At 52.7% G+C, this 21,731-nt stretch overlaps 1 protein-coding gene across 15 annotated transcripts in view; it reads right to left on the bottom strand.

The window, feature by feature from the left end:
* Positions 1 to 840: 840 nt before the first annotated feature.
* Positions 841 to 21,731, bottom strand: part of CEMIP (cell migration inducing hyaluronidase 1) — a 161,862-nt gene continuing 140,971 nt past the window's right edge. For 11 of the 15 annotated variants that reach the window (XM_089906691.1, XM_089906696.1, XM_089906698.1 and 8 more), the window contains 9 exons: positions 20,000 to 20,180; positions 18,432 to 18,647; positions 15,032 to 15,243; positions 13,876 to 14,061; positions 9,890 to 10,094; positions 9,607 to 9,693; positions 8,770 to 8,927; positions 5,505 to 5,605; positions 841 to 3,822 (listed from right to left, as the gene is read on the bottom strand). In XM_089906691.1, the coding sequence (XP_089762817.1) occupies positions 3,695 to 3,822; positions 5,505 to 5,605; positions 8,770 to 8,927; positions 9,607 to 9,693; positions 9,890 to 10,094; positions 13,876 to 14,061; positions 15,032 to 15,243; positions 18,432 to 18,647; positions 20,000 to 20,180 (1,474 nt within the window). In that variant the 3' untranslated portion in view covers positions 841 to 3,694. Of the gene's footprint in view, positions 3,823 to 5,504; positions 8,277 to 8,769; positions 8,928 to 9,606; positions 9,694 to 9,889; positions 10,095 to 13,875; positions 14,326 to 15,031; positions 15,244 to 18,431; positions 18,648 to 19,999; positions 20,181 to 21,731 lie in introns of those variants that run through there. The other 4 variants (XM_089906692.1, XM_089906693.1, XM_089906699.1 and 1 more) reach the window with 4 other exon arrangements.

Raw genomic sequence — 21,731 nt, 5'->3', positions numbered from 1 at the left:
AGTGGACTGAACACACACACACACACACACACACACACATATATTAGGAGCATGGATTTTTTTAAAAGTCCAGTGTATGAGCCCCAGAAGCTTCCTGGAAATCATTAAGAGAAGAACTTGCTTTGTTGATGGAAATATTTTACATCTTCCCTGTCCCGTATGGTAGCCACTAGACGTGCACTATTGAGCGCTTCAAATGTGGCTAGTGCAGCCAAGGAACTGACTTTTTATTTGTATTTCATTTTACTTAATTTCAATGTAGGTGACCTCATGTGGCCAGTGGCTGCCTTACTGGAGAGCACAGCTCTAAGACCCTCCCATTTCACCCCGTTCTAAGCTTCTCACTTTCTCCTCTCCAGGCCCCCCGAGCCCCTCTCACCTCTGCCCAGGTGCTTCTGCCCCTGTTGTCTGGCAGCTTGATTTGGACCTATTTCTCCACCTCAGTCTCCACATTCTTCTCAGATACCGTGTTTGGCCTCTGACCAAACTCTGCCCATGAGGAAGAAACAGTCTGGCTTCGAGTCCAGACTGCTGACCCCTGGCTTCCCCTCGGAGAGGGTGCTGCCCTGACAGCTTACTGATGGCTTAGGAGTAAGAAGGACGTAGTCCATCCTGGATGCGGCCGGCCACATGAACGACATAGTCACTCTCCTAGGACCATCTCCACCTGCTCTCGTGGGCGCCCCCTTCGGGCAGGACAAGGTAGGACTCTGATGCATGAATAGTTCTTGGAAGTGAGAGGCAGATGCAAAGGGAGATTTCCTCAGTCTTATTTTCTGTAGCTCTCTGGCTTAAAATGAGGCCCACTTTAATGGAAAACAAAACAAGCAGACAGGTGGATGATATCCTTTGTATGTTTACTATGGTACAGCAAGATCTTCCAAACCAGAGCTGATATCCCCTGCTGCAAGCAGAAGGCCCTGGGCACACCCCTTTCAAGTGGTCCAAAGGACACCCCCAAACATGACATTTAAGACAATTCTTCATTTCTCTGACAATGACTTCTCGAAGTGCACACAGAATAAATAAATAGAAAATATATCTTTGTTCATGGTGACGCCTACAAGAAATGTTTACAGACAAAACACTGTATACATCTAATTCCCGAAAAAGGACCAGCTATTTCGGCAACAGGAAAAAGACAAGCATTTCAGAGGAGTGTTTTTTTTGTTGTTGTTTTTTAAAGGCCTAACTCATTTTGAGGCTTACAAACAGAACAACAAGAACAATTTTCTAAGCAGTAAGAAAATTTGTGCTACCAAGAACATGCCCAGACACGGGCTCTTGGTGAATGGTTTAGGAAGGAAAGTTTTATGCACAGATCTGCACTGTTAGACATATGTACAACTCTGAGGATTTTCAAATAGATATTTTTTTTTTCCATGAACTGAACCAAAGACAGTCAACATTCCTGGCCATCTGAAGTGATCACATCCTAAGTGGTTCACAGTATGAGACCCTTGCATTAAGAGTTTAGGAAAACTCAACAGAACTAGAGACAAGAAGAACACGAGGTCATTGAACTCTCCTCCCCATGGCCTCTGACCTGCCTGGAAGAGGTCCTTCCTGGGACCCGGGCCTTTGAAGCTGCCAAGTCTTAAGCGGCAGAGCCCCACTGTCACGTCCTAGCAGCGAAAGACCTGTCTAGTGGGGGAGACCTCTTTGGCAACTGGCTCAACCAGGGCAGTGAACCTTTGGCCGAGTCTCATTGGCTGCAGCTGGGCAGATGGTGCCAAGGAAGGAAAGAATTTGTGGTCGGGGCAGGAAAGGGGAGGAGACCCAGAGCGACCCTGGTGTCTCATGAGGGAGTATAAGCCACAGATAGAGTTTTCTTTCTCTGGAAGCTCTCCTGGCGCTCTCCAAGGTGGGCAAGGGAGAGAGCAGGTTATTAGGCAGTGACTGAGAGGGCCTGGGGTGGACCCAAAGCTCTTCAGATCCCGGAGCCGCCTAGCTGGCTCACCGAAAACGTGTCTGCTGGGCGCGCCTGCAGACCTACAGAAGCAGGTAGCACCAGTGCAGTGACCCCAGCTGCTGGGCGCCGGCTCGGCAGGGCAGGTAGTTTGAGCCAAGCGGAGGCTGCAGGACCTCCACAGCCCAGAGGAGGGCGCCCTTGTGCGAGCAGAGGACCAGGAGAGAAACAGTCATCGGCCAACTCTCTCTTCTATTCTGATCTTTTTTCCCTTCAAGGGGACTTGCCCCCGTTTCGCGAGGCCACTCAGGCCGGCTGTTGAGGCAGTGTGGTGTGGCAGTAAGTGCGGACAGTGGGGCTCCCGTCCTGGCCCTGCCCTGGCCGTGTGGTTCTTCCCCAGCTTGGGGTCTCATGTGTCCCATCCATACAATGAAGGCTTTGGACTAGGTGTTTTCCTAAGGTCCTTTCCGGCTCTGAAACCCCAGGCTCACTGAGGTGTGAGTGTGTCCGTGTGGGGCTCCGCGAGGGCTCTCAGGGCCCCCGATGCAGGAGCTCCCCTTTCTCGACTTGACTCCACCCCCTCTTGGAGTGGTTGGTGGACCAGCTGACCCAGTGCTCTGGCCATAATGAGCTCAGCCCATCACCCCCTCTGATGCCCGCTTCTCTATTACGGGTGGCCAGCAAGTCGAGGGCAAAGGGCGACCTTGAAGTCACCCATCTTCGGCAGATGTGGGCAGGAACCACTCCAGAGGCTGCCTCATCTCCGCCCACCCAAATGCCCCTGCCCTTCGTTACTGCAGGAAGCTTCCTGACCACCCGAGCGCGTAAGCTCTTTCCCTCCGGGAACTGCCTCTGGCCTCCTCTTTACCTCTCTTGGCTGTCTCCGCTTGGCATCAGAGGTACACACGCCCAACCACCTGTTCCACCAGACTGCGAGCCCCTTGCCTTAGGCAATGCTTCTCACCGCTCCCTCCTGTACGCCCGGAGCACCCAGCATCATGGATGTTGGCTGGAAGGAACGTTCTCACCTATTGCTGGGCTCCGGGCACAATGTGAAAAGCCACAGCATCGCAGTTCTGGCATCTCAGAACTGAAAGGACCTTTAAAAGTCACCTAGTCCAACTCCCAACCTGGGTGCCAAAGCCTCCTGAGAGGTTGAACCCCTCCGGAGGCAGGCTCGCCTTTCTCCGAGGGTAGCCGGTTCCATCTTGGTGAACGGAAGACGGAATCCCGGTCTACACGCCAGCTCCGAATCCCGCGGAGGTCGGTTCTTGCTTACAGGAATGAAGATTTCCTTAGGACCAGGGCTCTTCCTCCTACACCGACCACCCTAATGTGCGTGCTGGAGAGCATGGGGATCTGTGGACAACCCAGCACCCCCTCCAGGCTGCCTCCCAGCTGGGGCAGAGCTCCCGCCAAAGTGGACTTTTGCTGCCAGCGCAGCGCAGGTCTCCTCGTACGGTCCTCACACACACACACACACACACACACCCCACCCCACCGCAGAGGCACAGATAGGAGAGAAGCACCCAAGAGGCTGCAGGAAAGAGAAGGTTTCCAGCATCAGCAACACTGCCCCTGGGGCTGCAGGTAGACACTTGAGTGAGGGCAGGTGACAGCACCAGGGGTCTCTGATACCCTCCCCTTGGCCCATCAGGGCTGACACGTGGCCTTCCCTGGCAGCTGCTGGACAGGGGCTGGGGGACCGGCCAGGCTGCCCCAGGCGGCTGCCGGGAGTCCACCGTCAGAGTCCACTGTAGGGCAGCACTGAGGTGGCAGCGGTCCTCACAGCTTCTTCTTCCTCACCACGGGGACGGGCACAACTTGGAAGATTTTGGCATGGTGGTCCTCGGTGTCCAGAGTCACCCAGGTGGGCCGGAAGCTGCCCTTGAAGCCAACGAATACCATTTTCTCTGAAAAGCAGTGACGTCACATGAGCAGAAACTTCACGAGAGCATGGCTGTATGCCACCACCTTCCAGGCTTCCCCATCGCCATTCCCCTGCCCGTACCAGGCACCCCCTCCTCTAGCCACACTGGACTGTCCACCCCCCAGGAAGAGCTTTGTGGCTGGTTACTGGTGGTACCTGGCATTGGTTTGTATGGGGCACACAGGGTCTCACCTGAGCCTCCCAGCCCCCTGTGCAGAGTGCTCTCTGGTTCCCACAGGAGACCTCCCAGGAACCCCAGCCACCTTTGAGCTGACCCTACAATTAGCAGCGAGTCTGTGCCCGTCTCTGAAGCCCCGTGTCCCTGTCAAATAATGGCATGCATCTACGAGATTTCTGCCCCAGCTCCAACATTCTGTGGCTTTAGAAGGGATTTCTGAGAAGTGGAGGAATTTGCCCAAGGGCACCTAGTAGATGGTGCAGCCCAGACCAGAACTCTAGACTCCCGAGCCCCATGCAGGGCCCTCTGGCTCACAGCTCAGAGCTCGACCCCGTCCGAGGGACTTGGGGATCCATGTCTACACTCAGGAACGGCCCAGCCTGGCAGGCAGCACATACCCATCACCACTGGGAAAGTATCCCTTGACTTATGTCACCTTTATGTTCATCAACTTTTGGCAACAGGGTCTGAATTTAAAGGACAGAGGCCCCCAAATGCTTTCAGGACCAGGCTGGAGAAGATGCTTCTATTTTCCTTGTGTTCTCTTTTGGCTCGTTTGAAGGACTTTCACTGTTACTGATTTTTCTCTGAGAGCTGCCTGGGATAAGCGTCCCAGGTGACAGATAGGCTGCTAGCTTTGATGTGTTTTGCAGTCAGGATGGCATGGCCACTAAGGATGGCTGGCTTTGGATTCGAAAAAATAAGGATCCAAATTCTAACCTTAAATTACTTAACTAATTCTGTTTCTTCACCTTGTGTGGAAATAACAGTACCTGTCACACAGGTTATTAATGAATAACTGAGATCGTTATTGGATGTTCAGCAAGGTGCAAGGCTGAGCATTACATGGTAACTACAACGGACATTATCATTATTATCTATCTGGAGGGTTGCTTGGCCTCGCCTCTCGACCTCCCCCAGGACTCTCCCATCACAGTCTGCAGTGACGATAATAAAATGCTGACATTTCTGTCCTGGCTGGCGTCTTCCCTAAGGGGTCTGTGCCAGGCTTTATGGCAGAAGAGCTGTGTGGCCTTGATTCTCAAGTGAGATTCTCAAATGAGAGCTTTGCCAACTGCAAAGGGCTGTACAAATGCTGGCCATGAGCTGGGAAGCTGCAGAAGACGTAGGGCCCCTGGCCGATTGGAGTAGCAGGAACTGGGTAGGAGGGTCAAACTGAGCCACTTTTCTGCTGATACTTTTGTGGGAAAAAAAAAGGGCCACCTGCTGAGTCGACAGGTGAGCAGCTCGAGCAATTTCCTTCCGGTGTCCGGTCACAAGTTGGAATGCTGTTGCTGCGGGGCAGGAATGGGGACAAGGTGGCCTCTTGCCCACACACAGCTGCAGACCACTAGTTGTGTTGAGGATTCTGAGACCCCACCCAGGTTTGGGGGGAAAGTGGTCTGGTCTCAGCAGTGCGTAGCAGCAGCCTGCACACTGGGCATCTGGATTCACGGTCAGGGTAAGGCCCCGTCTACACCCCTTACCTTTCAGTTTGAGGCCCCTGTCTGCCCCGAGCTTTTCCAGCACTCGAGTCCACGGGCCTCTGGAGACGTATCTTCCCTTCGATGCCATGAGAACTATGGAGCTGAGCAAGAAGGGATGGATGAGAGGACTCGACGACAAGCTGGATGCGGGGGTTCCCTGGGAGGGATGCTGGACTGTGCCTGGTGGGACTCGAGCTAGCAGTGCCCAGAGGCCTGCCAGGGACTGGGGAAGGGCAGCCCCTCCCGCGTGCCGAGCTGACCGGCTCTTTCCATGTGATGACCCACATCCTGAACGCCCTCCCACACATCTGGCTGCGGTTGGTGCCCGTGGCCTTCTCTGCGCCTGCTCTCAGCTCCCTGCTGCTCCCTGTCTGTCCCCACAGAGGACAGAGCAGGTACGCAGAGCACCCCATCTGGGGGCCAGCACCTACGACGGGGCCGGGCACACAAACGACCGCAGCACGCATCTCTTCACTTAAATATGCAAACCCTGTTTGAGCAGGACAAGATGGAGACATGGTGCTGGGAGAAGCCAGAGTAGGGAGTCACCCTGTGCTCGGAGGAGGGTTAACCCCTTAGGTTCACATCCTCCCTTCCGCTCAGGCAGGACGGTGTTACCGTTCCATTTTACAAAGCGGGTGACGGAGGCAAATAGTTACCAAGTATCTGAGAGGACCTGCCAAAGGGGAAGCCGTGCCTGGTGCCTGGGCGGAGGCAGAGGCCTGGAGCAATGGGCATGCCCAGCCTGAAGGTCCTGACTTGCAAAAGCCCAGCTTGGGAGCAAAGAGTCTCTATTCCCCTGCCCTGGTTGCATTCAGGCCAAAGTGCTGGGAAAACAGCCGCCGTCGTGGTGGCAGACTCAGCCTGCTGGACCAGACGGCAGGAAGTGCACACCTCCCCCAGGAATAGAAACAGGGGCAGAGGCCCGACTGGGGCTTCTAGTTTGCAGCTCAGAGGAATCCTGTAACCACAGACCACAGTCCAGACATGGAAGAACTATATAGGATGCTGGAAGCTGTTGTTACCCCCATTTGGGTCCCATTGGGAGCAGAAGGCAAGCTCTTAAAAGGCAAAGAGCTTGGGTGCAGTAGGAACAGAGGGGAAGCGAGCTGGGGACTGCGTCTGGCTCTTCAGGAAAGCAGAGGGATTTGTGCCTGTTAAGGAGACAGGGAGCATCGCAAACACATCCTCAACTTTGGATTCAGGCTCTGTTCCTGTTCAGAAGAAAAGCTAACATCCCTTTGGCTCAGTTAAGCCTTCTTGCTGGGCTGGACTCAAACAAAGGTCATGCCCTCCAGACGGGGCTCCCAGGGGCGGGACAGGGAGACAGAGCTTCTCGTGCGCCCAGCCTCCTGACAGCACCCAGAAGCTGCCTGCACACTTCAGGTGTCCCTCTCTGTCTCGTATGGGCATCTCATGCCCTCCAAGCCCCTGACCTGTCAGTACGGAGGTCCCCACGGGGTGGCTGGGCAGAGACAGCCCCTGGGAACCATCCCTGAAGGTTTGGGTGCGAGCAGTGGCCTCCTTCTTGCCCTGGGACCCTGGGGCAAGGCTGGCCCTGTGGAGTGGGTGGAAGGGGGGGGCGGCCTGGCTTGGGCCTGCGGTGACAGTGGGGCAGGACCTGCCTTGCCCCATCCACTGCCGCTTTCCCAGAGGTCAGAGCGGGGTCTGGTGGTGCCCAATTCCTATCTGGGTACCCAGTGCCAACCCAGGGCACGGCTCACACCAGGTACTTGGCAAGGTGCACCAGGGCCGCAGCACGGGCTGAAAGCAGCCCTGCATGGGGTAGTCCCACGCCTCTCACCCCTGCTTCTAAACAGAGCAGCTCCGCATTTCAGTTTCTTATTCCAGGCTTCTGCATCCTGTTTCATTTCCAGAAAAAGTCCTTTGGCCCCAAAAGGCACGAAAACTAAAAATCTCTAAGTGATCATGTGTTTCCCCAAACTGGCAAATCTGGTCCTTCTGTATGAATCTGCACGTGAAAATGTCAGGCTAAAGAAGCTTGTGATGGGGGAAGAGAGTGGAGACAAAAGGTGGTTAAGCAAAGCCCCATTCTTTGGAATCTCACATAAGAGTCTAGTTCAAGTCATGCCCATCATGCGGCATCTGGGAAGTAGTACATTTGTTTTCGTCAATAAATATTTACCAAGCACCTCCTATATGACAGGTACCACGTTAAGCGCTTAGACTGTCTGCTATGCCAGGTTGTGGCTTTGGAGTGAATTCTCCACCCATTATACTAGGAATGTAAATATGAATTAGATATGGTCCCCACATCAAGAAGTCCATACCCTAGATGCGGGAGTAGATATGTCCACTGGTCCTGTGGGTGCGGGGGGTAGGTAGAACTTTTTGGTTGGATTGGAAGAGACCTCACCAAAGAGGTGATATGTGAGTTAGATTTGGAAGGTGGAAGGGGAATTACCAAAGATTTCTAGGAAGGGGACAGGAGGTACATGTATTTAAGAAGCTCAACCCCCCAGTATGGTGGGTGGATTCGCGAGGGGGAGGCTGGACAAGGGAGCCTGCTGGGTGACTGCCGACGGTGTGGGTGGCAGACAGGGAGGCCCCAGACAGAGCAGCGATGCAGAGGATGCCGCAGGATACCTAGCAGGAGAGCAACGATGCAGGTAGGGTTGACAGGATGTGGTTATAGGGCGTGGTGGTGGCGAAACAGAAGAAAGACAAGAGCCCCAGCACGATGCCCAGACTCTCATCTAGCTGCCCGGACGGAAGATGATGGTTTCACCGAAACGTGGAAAAGGGGAGTGACTGGTTTTGGGGGTTAAAAAAAAAAAAGAAAAGAAAAGAAATGATGAGAATTCAGTTCCATAGGAGACATCCAGGTGGCATGGTCCAAGTTGCAGTTGGATTAAAAGTATCTGGTGTTTCAGAGGGAGATCTGGGCTGGAGATTCCCAAAAGCCACCAGCATTTGGATCATATTGAAAGTATGGGAGGGGATGAGCTCATGCCGCGAGAGTGGGTCATGATGGGGGCACAGGGCCAGGGCAGGCTTCCCATTTGTAGCTGGGTAGACCGTCCGCCTCAGCCTGACCTACATTCACCATGGCCCTGGCCCCAAAGGGAGAGGCACCAGGCAGGGAAGCTTCCCAGCCAGCACCCATGATGTGTGGGCAGACCGTGGACACTCCCCAAGCCTTCTCAGACCGGACTGTGCTGAAGGTCTCAGGGACAGGGAGGGGGACTCTGGCAGGGGTCTGCGGCGCCATCGGCCAGTTCCCGACGCAGAGACGCACACTCACTTGTCGGGGATGGCCAGCACGTAATTGAAGAGCTGCCACGGGATGCCCTGCAGGATGGCGGTCCTGAAGCTGGCTTGGCTCAACACGTGCCCTTGTCTCCCGTCAATTACCACCACCTGGATGCCATCCTCCGAGCTCGGGTACTTCTTCCCATCCACCTGCAGACAACAAGCAGCACACAGTGTGATGCAGGGGGTCCCAAAGGCAGCAGAGCCCCGAGGTTCTCCTGCCCCGGGGGGTTCCCACGCAGACTCTGAAGACAGAGGTCACCGGTGCGGCTCTTCAAAGCATAAAGCTCACTTCAGTCAGTTCCTTGCAAACCTCTGTAGTGGGCTGAATGACGGCCTCCCCCAAAGATACGTCTACTGCAACCTGTGAAAGTGACCTTATTTGGAACTAGGGCCTTTGCAGAGGTAATTAAGTTAAGGATCTTGAGATGAGGTCATCCTGGATTTCAGATGGGCCCTAAATCCAGTGGCAGATGTCCTTATAAGGACTACAGGCAGAGGGAGGTGTAAGGCTCAGACACATGGGGGAGAGACCATGTGAGACAGAGGCAGAGGTTGGAGGGACGCCGCTACAGCCAAGGAACATCCAGGGCTGCCGGCAGCACCAGAGGCTAGAAGAGGCCTGGAACGGACCCTCCCTCAGAGCCTCCAGGGGGAACCAACCCTGCCAGCACCTTGACTTGGGACTTCTGGCTTGTGAACTGCGAGAGGATAAGTTTCTGTTGTTTTAAGCCACCGGGTTTGCGGTCATTTGTGACAAGAGCCCTAGGAAACTAACACCACGTCTCAGTGAGCAAAGCCCCTCTGGGCAGGGGTGAGGGTTGCTTACTTCGATGTAGGCAAAGTCGTTCATTAGGTGGAAGAAGCGCTGCTTGGCACTTTCCATCTTCACCTCCAGGAAGTGGTCCTTGGTCGTCTGGAAAATAAACAAAACCCAGTGTGGCTGTCAGGTTTGTGGAGTCAAGTGTACGGCCCGATGGGTGGTCTTCCCCCTCACTGCCCCCGACCCCCGGTCACGGGAGACGGTCTAAGGAGCGGAGAAGATGTCTGGAGAGGACGCTGATGGGGTCTGGGCCCCCTCGGAGGGCCCGGGCTCGCTGTCGGCCACTCACCAGCTGAGAAGCAAAGAGCTTCTTGGGCATCGGCACGTCCACGACGGCCCTCTCCGCGAACTTGGGGTAGGCTGTGGCCGCGCAGTTGCTGACGCCGGCGTTCTTTGGGATCAGAGCTTTAATCTTTATTCTCTCACAGCCTTTCACAGAGCAGAAGGCGAACTTCTCTCTCTCGTTCTGAGCTTTCAGCTTCAGGAAAAGCAGCCTGTGCACAGGAGCAGAGCGGGTGGTTCCCTTTGGTGTCCACACCCTCCTCCCCCAAAGGCATTTACCCAGAACTACGTGCTGGCCACAGTGATTACAGCCGGTGGGCCCTACAAAATGGATGTGTCTACCGCAAGGTTTTTTGGGGTTTGTTTTTAATTTTTTTTTTTTTTTGGCTGCGTTGGGTCTTCGTTGCTGCGCGGGGGCTTTCTCTAGTTGCGGCGAGCAGGGGCTACTCTTTATTGTGGTGCGTGGGCTTCTCATTGCGGTGGCTTCTCTTGCGGAGCACGGGCTCTAGGCACGCGGGTTTCAGTAGTTGCAGCACGCGGGCTCGGTAGTTGTGGTTCATGGGCTTTAGGGCCCAGGCTCAGTAGCTGTGGCTCATGGGCTTAGTTACTCTGTGGCATGTGGGATCTTCCCGGACCAGGGCTCGAACCCGTGTACCCTGCATTGGCAGGTGGATTCTTAACCACTACGCTACCTGGGAAGTCCTACCACAAGGTTTTATGTGGTTGGAGAAATTAAAAACAAATGCATTGAAGAAAAAGCTAACACTGACACTTTTCATTTTCTGAGCACGTACTCTATGCCATGCTATGCACATGCTGTAAACTGACATATTATCTCATTTAATCCTCAGACAATCCAGTCCAGCAGGCACTGTTATCATCCCAATTTCTCAGATCCCAATGGCTCAGAGAAGTGAAGTGACTTGCCAGGACCACACAGCACAAAGGGGACAGAGCTGGGATTTTCCATCCCAACCCTGTGCCTGGTGAGGAAAATGCTCACCAAGGGAACGTGTGTGAATGTGAGGAGAAAGTGGGAAGCAGAACTGGGCGGGCCATCTGGTCCCTAGGGCTTGGCTGTTTTCAGCACAGGAGCCCAGGAAGCCCAGCTGGGATGACTTCCTGAAGATGCCCTGCTTCCCTCTCAGGAACACCTCCACTTTGTTTGAGTTCACTTGAGTGGTTTTACGTTTCTTGACATCAAGCAACCCTTGAATAGAATATAGTGTTCGTATGGAAGAGCTGCTGGGGGATCTCTTGCCCCGGCTGAGAACAGAGCTTCTTCCTCTGCATTCCCTGCTCTGCATGGGGCGGGGGAAGCTTTGAGCTGCTTAGGAGAAAGCCCGTTCAGTGCTGCCTGTCATCATTTCTCCACCAGAGGCTCCCACACAAGGTCAGAAACCACCCCAGGGGACAAGGTCATGAGCAAAACCCTGGAAAGAGACCCAGAGCCTCTGTTCCTAGGGCTTCTGCACAAGACTATCAGTGTTCAGGTTTCCCCGCTGTCATGGTATATCAAATTATCCAAACTGGAGGGCACTAGAAGACCATCTAGCTCCCACTCCTTATTTTCCAGACAGCAGCTGCCCTCCCTAATCCTCACCTTCGACATGGATGTGTCCTAGTCAGCTGGACTGGGAAGCCCTGGCGTCAGTAAGCCTGGGCTCAAATCCTGGCTGTGACCAGGTAGTATTTCAGAGCAGCCCTACTGATGGCCGTGCACCTGAATCCTACACTTACGTATAGTTTAGCAATACCTCGCTTAGGTGGCATCTGGCAAACTCCAGGACGCAGATGAAATCACCCGAGTGGTTTTTTTTTAACCTTGAAGGATTTACAGAGGTGACTCAGGGTGTGAAATATATTTCACACTTTGGGACCCCTTCACTTGTAGCCTACTTACTTTTTATTTTACCCCCAATTATAACAAGCTGCTTATCAAGTGTCCTAGGCCACAGCAGAATAGAAGGTAGCCATTGAAAGCAGGTGCTCTGAATGTGAGTAAGAAAGAGCAACACATTTGTAAGGCAGAAAGATCATGAAAACAGCCCAAGAATTCACAAAGCCCAAGACTCTGGGCTCTTACACAGGCAACAGACATCCTGTAACCCAGCCCACAGTCCCTAAGGCTACCATTGAATTAAAGCGCAGCATAATAATCAATAGGTATGATTAACTAAGCCACCAACAAAACGGTTGAATTAAGCAGCAAAATCTGCTTAAAGGGGGAAAATCGCAAATTTTTAAATGTGTTGATCAAAAAGGTTCAACTTGTTCAGTGGCCGTTTCCGTTTGAAAAATTCACACCTTTGCAACATCCCAATTCTCACGATCCTATCGATAAAAGAAGAAATCATGCACAGGTGGTGCTATGAAGACTTTCACCTTATTACCATTTTTAAAATCATAATATTGATCGTTTCTGCTGTTGTATGAAGGATATTTAATTCCCCCTCTGGTTTTCACATGGAAGGGTTTTTCTAAACACTCCTGGCCCCGGCCCATCCCCTCACTGATGTCTTCCCAGGGGAAGTGGAGTGACTCGTGTGGTTGCTGGATGGGGGTACATAGGTCAGCCCGTAGAGAGGCGGACTCTGGTCTGCTCCCCCTGCACCCTAAGTTTTGGGAGTTGGGCTCTGAGTGGGGGGCCTCGGTTGCTCAGGGCTGCCTGGGACTGGGTAGGTGCACTCGGGGACAGCATTGGGAAGATCTGTTCCCCAGCAGCTCCATCATCAGTAGGACAGACAGTTCCTTCCTCACCTGCTGTCGTGCCTGCTCCACCACTGGCTTAGAACTAATGTGGGAAAAGGGGTGCTACTTGCTGCTTCCCCAACCCCAACATTATTATTTTTTTATTTTATTTTTTTTGCGGTACGCGGGCCTCTCACTGCTGTGGCCTCTCCCGTTGCGGAGCGCAGGCTCAGCGGCCATGGCTCACGGGCCCAGCCGCTGCGCGGCATGTGGGATCCTTCCGGACCGGGGCACGAACCTGCGTCTCCTGCATCGGCAGGCGGACTCTCAACCACTGCGCCACCAGGGAAGCCCCCCAACATTTTTACTTACGCTTCTGACTTTCAAATTTGAATTTTCCTTTAATCAAACCGATAAAGCCCTACCTTTATAGATATGTCTAAGCATCTTCTATCTATCTCATTACCCTTGATTTCACTACAAGAATGGAAAAAATGGCCATAAAACAGTCCTTTACCCTTAGTCCCCGGAGGGCTGGCTAGCAACAGCTTCACCGCTTTGGAGACGTGCTGGCATTCTGCAGATGTTAGAATACTCTTTTCAGGGGAGGCGACCAAATAGCTCACTGTCTCCGGGGACAGTACTCTGTCCCCATTAGATCCCTGCTGAATAGAACCTAGTGCAGTTCAGCAAAAGGGGGAGGATTTTGGTTACAGATAGGTGTGAGCTCAAAACTAGCCGCGCCAAGTTTGTGCGGTGTCCCTGGAGCAAGGCATTCCTATTTATCCTGTACCTTCTTTGACCATCTCTAATTTTTTTTTTTTTTTTTTTTTTTGGCCGCACTGCGCGGCACACGGGATCTTAGTTCCCCAACCAGGGCTCAAACCTGTGTCCCCTGCAGTGGAAGCGGGGAGTCTCAACCACTGGGCCACCGGGGAAGTCCCTGCCCATCCCTAAATTAGGGATGCTAGCATGTGCTCCGACTGAGTTGTACGGAATTGAGGTCCTGTACCACATTTTCTCAGTTCTAAGATTCACTCCTTTCCCTTTTTTTTCCCCCTGAAACAGGTATATTCACTACAATCCATGTGTATATTAATAGAGTGCTTACTTTACTCCCAAAGCGTCACAGCTTTAAAAATGTCATTGGTGGATGGCACAAACTGTCTGAGAATGGAAGTGCCTAGGAAAGGATCCTGCGTTAACCAGCACCAACTGCATGGCAGGTCTGAGGATTATTGGAAAGGCCGGGGGACAGCATGAGAATGACCACTTTCCTGCAGCCAAGAGGGGGCTCCTCACCCAGAGTCCTCGTCCCAGTAATAGTGGCTCTTGCCAGGGTAGCTCTGCTCCACTTTGTCCATCTGCAACGTCCTCACGAAGATGCCCGTCTTGGACGTTTGCTTCAGCAGGCGATTGTGAACATCCGAGAGGATAGAAAAGGTGGTGCCCCGGGGGTAGCAGAGCCCCACTCGAATCCAGTCGCCCCTAGAATCGGAAGTGCAGTCAGGTTACAAGCGAGGATGTCCAGGCCACAGGGCCTCCTCGTGTGCCTTGGCCAGAGGCCAAAGCGTTCTCCACCAAATGGCACTTCCACTTTCCAGTGGGAATTTTTGAAAGAATGCTTGCTGTTGGTAATGACTGTGTCACAAAGTGTTCAAGGAGAGAGGGAGAAACGGTGACTGCAGTGAATGAGAGGGGTCGGTGGGGCGTCCCCAGGGCCTGCATTGGGTGCTCTATGTGGATCGTTGGCTGGGGGAAAGAAAAATGAACGTTCTTTCAATAGGGCTGGAGTGAAAGAGCCAGGATCTGTAAGACCTGGGTTCAGCCCCTTCCTGGTCCAGCCTGACTGTGGGGCGCATTTCAGCTCTTCGGGTAACATTTTCTGCAACTGATGTCTGTCTGTCTCACGGGACTACTGTGGCAAGTTAACGACGTGCATAGAAAATACGTGAATGTAAATACATGAAGCTCTCTCCAGATGCCCTCAGCTTAATCCCTCTACCTCGCAGAGCCTTGTTCCCGCCCCCTTCCCCCCCCCCATAAAATGGTAACAAGAGCCACCAGGGATTTTTGACCATGTACTGAGCCCTTCGTAAAGCCAGGTCCTGGGTGAAACGCCTGCCAAACACTGTCCCACTCGATCCCCATTGCAGCTCTGCAGAGTAAGACTATCCCCATCTCCTAGATGAAGGAACTAAGGTTCCCAGGGGTGAGGTGCCCTGCCCGGGGTCACCCACGCCCAGAACGGGGGCTCAACCCAGGTCTTCTGATTCTTAACCACTGAGTGATGTCACGTCTAGATCCATCCTCGGGCAGGGATGACGTGGGCGAGCCTGAGGGTCTGCGAGCGGGAAGCCCAGGGCTTTGCAACGAGGCATCGTTATCACTGATGCTTTGAGCTCAGCCAGAGCAGCTGTCCCCATGTCACACTGCTCCTGGCCAGGCACCCACTCACTTGTTGAAGTTGATGAGCCAGATGGTGAGCTCGGCAGGGGCTGTCTGGTCCCAGTGGATGGTGTAGCCCTTCCGCAGGGTGATGACGGGCTGGTACTGCTGGTAGTGGGTGCTCCTGGTCAGAGCCCCCTCCAGGTAGAGAGGGTGGCTGGGGAAGTCATTCTTGATGATCTTCATTCGCAGATTACTGGTCTTGTAGGCCTGAATGTACATCTTTTAAAGCCCAGAGAGGAAACACACAATGAGGCAATGACAAGGGATTACTCCAAGAGCGTCTGGTTAGCATCTGACTACAGACTACACTTGCAAAAGGACTTTCTCTTCACAGAGCCCTTTTTAGAAAGCTTGAATGAAAGAAGGCCAAATAAGGGGGCATCTTTCTGCTGGTGAATGCAGCCTGAGCCGTACTGTGCAATCCAGCTAACGCTTTCTGTACATCTTCAAAAAAAGTGTAGAGGAGAGACCAGTGGCAACTTGAGGGGAGTCTGCTTAACAGTCAGCGAACTTTGGAAAAGGAGGGGTATCAGGAAAGAGGAGGAAGGGAGAGAGTTTTATGACACTTCTGCTGCAAATGCAACTCCCCTTTAACCGGCTGCTGTCCTGTCTGTATTTGAGAAAGAGCCTGATGTGTTGCCTACTTCTCCCTCTGATTCTCAGTGTCTGGCCTGTGTGGCCAGTCCATGTGGCTATCATTGCACACCGGGGGATGAATGGCATCTCATTTCAGAGACAAATATGAAAGCAAGACTGTCAGCCACTGAGTCCAAGGGACAAAACAAAAGAGCCTGGATGATTTGGGCCACCCTTGGTTTAAAAGACTGTGTCCTGATAGAGAACAGACCTGTGGTTGCCAAGGGGAAGGGAGGGAGGGAGAGGGATGGACTGGGAGTTTGGGGTTGGCAGACGCAAACTATTATATTTAGAATAGATAAACAACAAGGTCCTACTGTATAGCACGGGGAACTATAGTCAATATCCTGGGATAAACCATAATGGAAAAGAATATAAGAAAAAAGAATGTCTGTATGTGTATAACTGAGTCACTTTGCTGTACAGCAGAGATTGGCACAGCACTGGAAATCAACTCTACTTCAATAAAACATTCGTTAAAATAAATAAAACACTGTGTCCTGTTTTAGGACCTGTCCCATTTCATTAGGTGACATCCCCGTAGCTGTGGCCAAGAGAGACCATCGCATCAAGATGCAATAATGTGCCCTTGGAAAGGGGTTATCTTCCCCTCTAGTTGTATCACATATAAAATGGGAAGAGAAACTTCAACCCTGCCCTAGTATGGCGGTGTCATGGGTATAAGAATTTAAAGGTATAGTAAAGCCTTTTGTAAGCTGCAAAGTGGAGGGAGGAGATTATTAATAATAATTCACCAGTAGCCAGGTATGGTAACCTGCAAGCTCTAACTAACAATTAGCCCCTTTTGGCAGAAAATAAGCGATGTATCAGAAAGAAAGGGTGGGAGGGAAGCTCAGGATCAAGGCTCCACATGGGATGTCTCGCCCTTGAATCAGGGATGCTATAAGGCCCGCAGTGTGCCTGCAAGCCTTAAGGGTTTGGTCAGCCTTTAGTTATTCAGGTCATGACCCCAATCTGTCAGCTCCTTCTGACTCTACTTCCCTTCTTACCTGCCCTAGACCATCAGGTCAACCACTCGCTCCCGTAGCATCAAATCCCTTGCCCTGCCCACCCATGCAGCAGATGCCTCGGCCTGGATCATTCCACGGGTCCGCCTCCTCTGCAGGGCTCTGGAGCAGGGCTGAGAAAGTCCTGCAGCCAGGAAGAACGGTGCCCCTTCCATGCTCCGTCTACAGTCTCCACTGGGTTTGCAGCACCACCTGGCACTCCTTCCGCACGCCTCTGTCAGCATCTTCCAGTCTCCACGGCACCTCTTCCCAACCTGATCACCCTCTGCGGGCCACCCAGCTCAGGCCTGCTCTCTGCCCTCTCACTGCATGACCTCCCCTTCTACTGCGGAAAGAAATACCCTGGACCTCCCTGCCCCGGGCCCCTGCCTTCCTCTGTGCCCCCCTCCTGCTAACGATCCCTCCCGCCTCCGCTGGCACCCGCTCCCAGCACGGCCCCGCCTCCAGGGGCCCACCTTGCCCCCCATGGCCCTTCCCCTTCACTGGCACTAGCCCCCTGCCCCGTCCCTCCCCAGACCCGAAATCACTTTTAGCTCTTTTCTCTTTTTTTGCGGGGGGGCCGTGCCTCGGGGCTTGTGGGATTTCAGTTCCCTGAGGGATCGAACCCAGGTCCCCTGCAGTGAAAGCATGGAGTCTCAACCACTGGACCACCAGGGAAGTCCACCTTTCTCTCTTCCCTAATGCTCGGGATGCTGCCGCCCACAGCGGTGAGAGGAATGCCTGCCGGCGGGATGGTTGTGAGGATTCCTCATTCCTACGTTTTCCTGCCCCTTCGGGGGTCACTGGGCTCATGCGCTTCCCTCCTGATCTGACAGCTCTTCGTTTCCTCGGGGGCTCTCTCCCCTTGCTCATCTAGTCCTCAGCTCTCCTTCCACATAACACCAGTAACAATGCTACAGTAACTCATATTTTCACATTCCAGGCACTGACTCAGCCTGCTGTCCCATGTGGCCACTGGGCACTGCAAATGTGGCCGGTGTGGCTGAGGACCCAAACTTTAAATCTCATTTTAATTAATTTAAATTTCCAACCAAAAGTGGGGTAAAATAGTTTTCCAGCTAAATAATTAAACATAGCTTTATTGTTTTGGTAGGACTAGCTTTTACTTTAATTGTAGAAAATTTGAATCCAAATTGAGTGGGCTGTAAGTATAAAATATGCAGGGAGTTTCGAAGACTTAGAACAGGAAAAACATATGAATGTAAAGTGCCTCGTTAATGATTTTTTTATACGGATTACATGTTGAGATGACAGTATTTTGAATATATTGAGTTTAACAAAGTCTATTATTAAAATAGATTTCAGCCATTTCTTTTGCCTTTTCAACGTGGCTACTAGAACATTTAAGATCACCCGGACGGCTTGCACTGTATTTCTGGTGGAGAGGGCTGGTAAAGCACTCTACGTGCTCATTAAAAGGGTTCAACTATTATCCTGATTTTACAGATGAGGAAATTGACACTCCAAGAGTTTAGGTAACTTGCCCAAGGTCACACAGTTACTAGGTGCCAAAGTCTGACTTCTTTTTCTAAGCATTCTGCTTACAAAGTGTTTTCACTTGGACTTTTTGAAAATCCTACTGGGTTACCAGAAAAAAATAAAAAGAAAGAAAGAAGAATGAAGAAGAAACCTATGTCCCTTTGTGGCCTGGCACCGAGGCAGGCATGCAGTAGGCTCTCACTCAGTGCTTGTCCCATGAGTGAGTGACTGGTGACACTGAGGGGGTATGCCCTGCATCCCCACCTGTGCGTAGCGCCCGCTGCAGATGGCGCCTCTCCAGTCCGGAACGTTGATGCAGTCTGGGTGCCGGACCAGCCAGTTGTCGTCCTTGGTGAGGTAGGACCCAGGGTACTCGGACACGGAGCCATCCACGTCATGGAACACTGACGTCTTGTCCCCGTCCATATCCAGCTGGTTGAACCAAGGCCCAGGCTCTCCGAAGAACACTCTGGAAGTAATCTAAACACAGCCCAGGAATGTGAGGCTGGACCAGAAGGTGAAGGGAAGTAGCAGCTGTTGTCAGGCCAGGGCGAAGTTTCCGATTTCCAGACATTACAAACCAGCCAAAGCAAAGATGCTCCGGGGCAGCACACGACAGCGCATGGCTGAGCTCTCGGACGGAGCCAGAGAAACAGCCAAACGTCCACTGTGCCTCAGCTCTCAGACCCAGCACGTTATTCTGGCCTCTGCGCACTGGAGGGTTGGCTGCTGCATGTGACCCTGGAGAGAGCTCTAATACGTGGCTCAAAACACTGCAGGGATGGGGAGGCAGCTACAGGAGTGTGTGCGTGTGACAGTGTGTGTGTGCGCGCGCGAGTGGGTGTGAATGCGTGTACGTGTGTGTGCGTGAGCGCGTGTGTGTGCACACGTGTGTGCGTGGATGGTGTGTGTCTGAGGGTGTGTATGTGGAGAGGGAATGAGGCTGAGTGGCAGTGAATGTATGAGAAAGTACATATACATGTATAATAAACGCACACACACATGTCGCGTGGATATGCGGGAGAGAGAACATGTGTGAGAGTGTGCGGTGTGTTTCAGGAAGTCAGTCTTTCAACATGAGCCCTTGGAGATTTCCATGACTGACCTCTTTCAGGCCCTCGGTGGCCTGAGTAAGGAAGTTCAGTAACTTGAGTCTCACATCTTTTCCCTCAGGCTGCTAGGAACTGGGCAGACAGGGAAAGGGCAGGAGCAGAGGGCTGGAGGAGGAAGGGAGGTCTGGGCAAGCTGTAACCCAGAGCAAAGGCACCAGGAGCCCCGGACCCGCCTCGTCTCAAAGCGCAGCCCTTTGTCCTGACCTCCTCACCCCGGCTCCTAACTTGTTGTCTGCCTAGGGCTAGGAGGGCCCTGTTTATGTTCCACTCTCCGGGAGAAATTAAACAGAACATCTTCAGCAACGATTCCTTTGGGAATTGCTGGGTTTTTTTTTTTTTTTTTTTTTTTTTTTTAGATGAATTGTGCTAACTGAAGTGGCCCGGTCACCAGACTCGGTAGGTCGAACCCAAGAGCCTTGGAGGACCAGAGCCTCAGAACCTTGAGGGCAGTGGAAAGTTCCTTCTGAGGCTTGGGTGGGTTCTGAACAGGGTGAGGGCAAGGGGGCATTTACCCAGACTTGACCTGTGGGGCAAACTACACTTGTACTTTTCCAGTTTGGATGCAGACAGACCTGGGACGTGGCCCAGCCTGCTTGGAGAAGAATGTTCAACCCCTGCGGTGGTGGCAACGGCTCAGACTCCAGGCCCCGCAGGGACTTGTGAATCACCGCCCAAGGTCTGGGTTTGCCGGGAGCTCGCCCTGGTGCCTCGAGGACTCACCGGGACGTCCTCAAAGGCAATGCCGGTTACGTTGTTATGGGGGCAGCTCTGCCAGGCATTGTTCAGGCGGAAGGCCAGGGCGCTGGTGTGCCGGCCCTCCAGGGCTGCAAACTTGCGGAAAGTGCAGTTCTGGATGTTGATGGGGCCGTCGTAGAACTGAATTCCTCGGATCGGGAAATTCCTATGGAGTTAAGCAAGCCAGATGTCAGGCTGATTGCCATGTTGTGCCTCAACATTGTTTACACCCTCCGAGGTGGATGGTAAGAGACCTTCTGGGTAAACCATTCCTGATTCCCACCCCCAAAACTCCCCCTCTAACAACATTATTGATGCATTAATTAATTCACTGAGAGAGCATTTATGGACACAGTAAATATCAATAAATGATTACTGGATGAATTATTAGATGGATGGATGGATGGATGGAGAGATGGATGTCTAGCTGCTGGCTTGGGGTTTGAGAGACGGTCCTCTATACAAACATTTCCCCAGGGCTTCCCTGGTGGCGCAGTGGTTGAGAGTCTGCCTGCCGATGCAGGGGACATGGGTTCGTGCCCCAGTCCGGGAAGATCCCACATGCTGTGGAGCAGATGGGCCCGTGAGGCATGGCCGCTGAGCCTGCGCGTCCGGAGCCTGTGCTCCGCAACGGGAGAGGCCACAACAGTGAGAGGCCCGCGTACCGCAAAAAAAACCAAAAAACAAACATTTCCCCACATATTCCCATCCTATGAAGAGGCATTGGATAAATAAATATTACCGGAGAGAGCCAGTATCATGTCCCTTGGGAGAGTAGAGCCATTTACTCATTATCGCCTTGGTCTCAGTTGCTGTAACAATTTAATTAGATTAAGACCCAGATGAGCTTCCTCTCTGTGGGTAAGCCTTTCGATTGGCAGTATGCTGGGTTTGGGAAACTAGGGAGAGGAAGGACACAGAATGGAAGGTGATAATGAAATGGAAAAATACCTGCCTGGTGATGTTTCAAGCATCCCTAGAAGGGAGGGCAGGCCCCCTTGGGAGGGCAAGACTGTGAACTGCCAGGGGACCCCTAGAAGGGCCTGATACCCCAGAGGCAGGGAAAGATGGAGGAAGAGGCAAAAGGCTTGGAGCTGGAGCTATAGGAGGGGCTGGAGGAGAACTGGGGACTTGGAAATTCTGCCTTCGGCCCAGCAAGGGGACAGGGTGCTCGAGATGCCTCTCTCCTTTGCCACGGACTCCTGAGCAGGATGTGGGAAACAAGGGCCTAGGAGGGGCTGGCTGGGCCGATCCTTTTTGGGCCTGGCCCCAAAGCTAGGCTTGCTCATTCTTCAAGCCCAGTGTTTATGCTTTTACTGGTATCTCTACTTCTGGGTCAGGGCCTTCTCCTTCCATGGTGAACATAAAGAAGAAAGGGCAGAAAGAGGGACAAGAAAGCAGAAAAGGGCAATCTATGGGGAGAAGTCACATTCCAGCTGGTCCCTACTTCAGCGCTGAGCTCCCCTCACCAGATACGGCTCCCTAAGGGCCTGGTAGCACCAGTCTCGGCAATGTGCCTGCAGCACACGGTGTGCCAAGGGCTTCTGGTATTTCTGTATTTTTATATTTGTAATTGATTAATGTCATCGCCTTGAATCCTGGATCTCATGGAGTGGCTCCATGCATTTTTCCATTTAAGGTATCTTAGGGACAGCCCGTTCTCACTAGCTCTATATTTAAACTGTGTGCTTACTTTACCCTTGGACCCCGACCCAGG

Source organism: Delphinapterus leucas, chromosome 2 (genome assembly GCF_059928025.1).
Source record: "Delphinapterus leucas isolate spDelLeu-1000000601 "Yukka" chromosome 2, BTC_Dleu_Yukka2, whole genome shotgun sequence".
Classification (NCBI taxonomy): domain Eukaryota; kingdom Metazoa; phylum Chordata; class Mammalia; order Artiodactyla; family Monodontidae; genus Delphinapterus; species Delphinapterus leucas.
The sequence above is the reverse complement of the archived record's forward strand: the minus strand, read 5'-3'. Positions and strand labels throughout refer to the sequence as shown.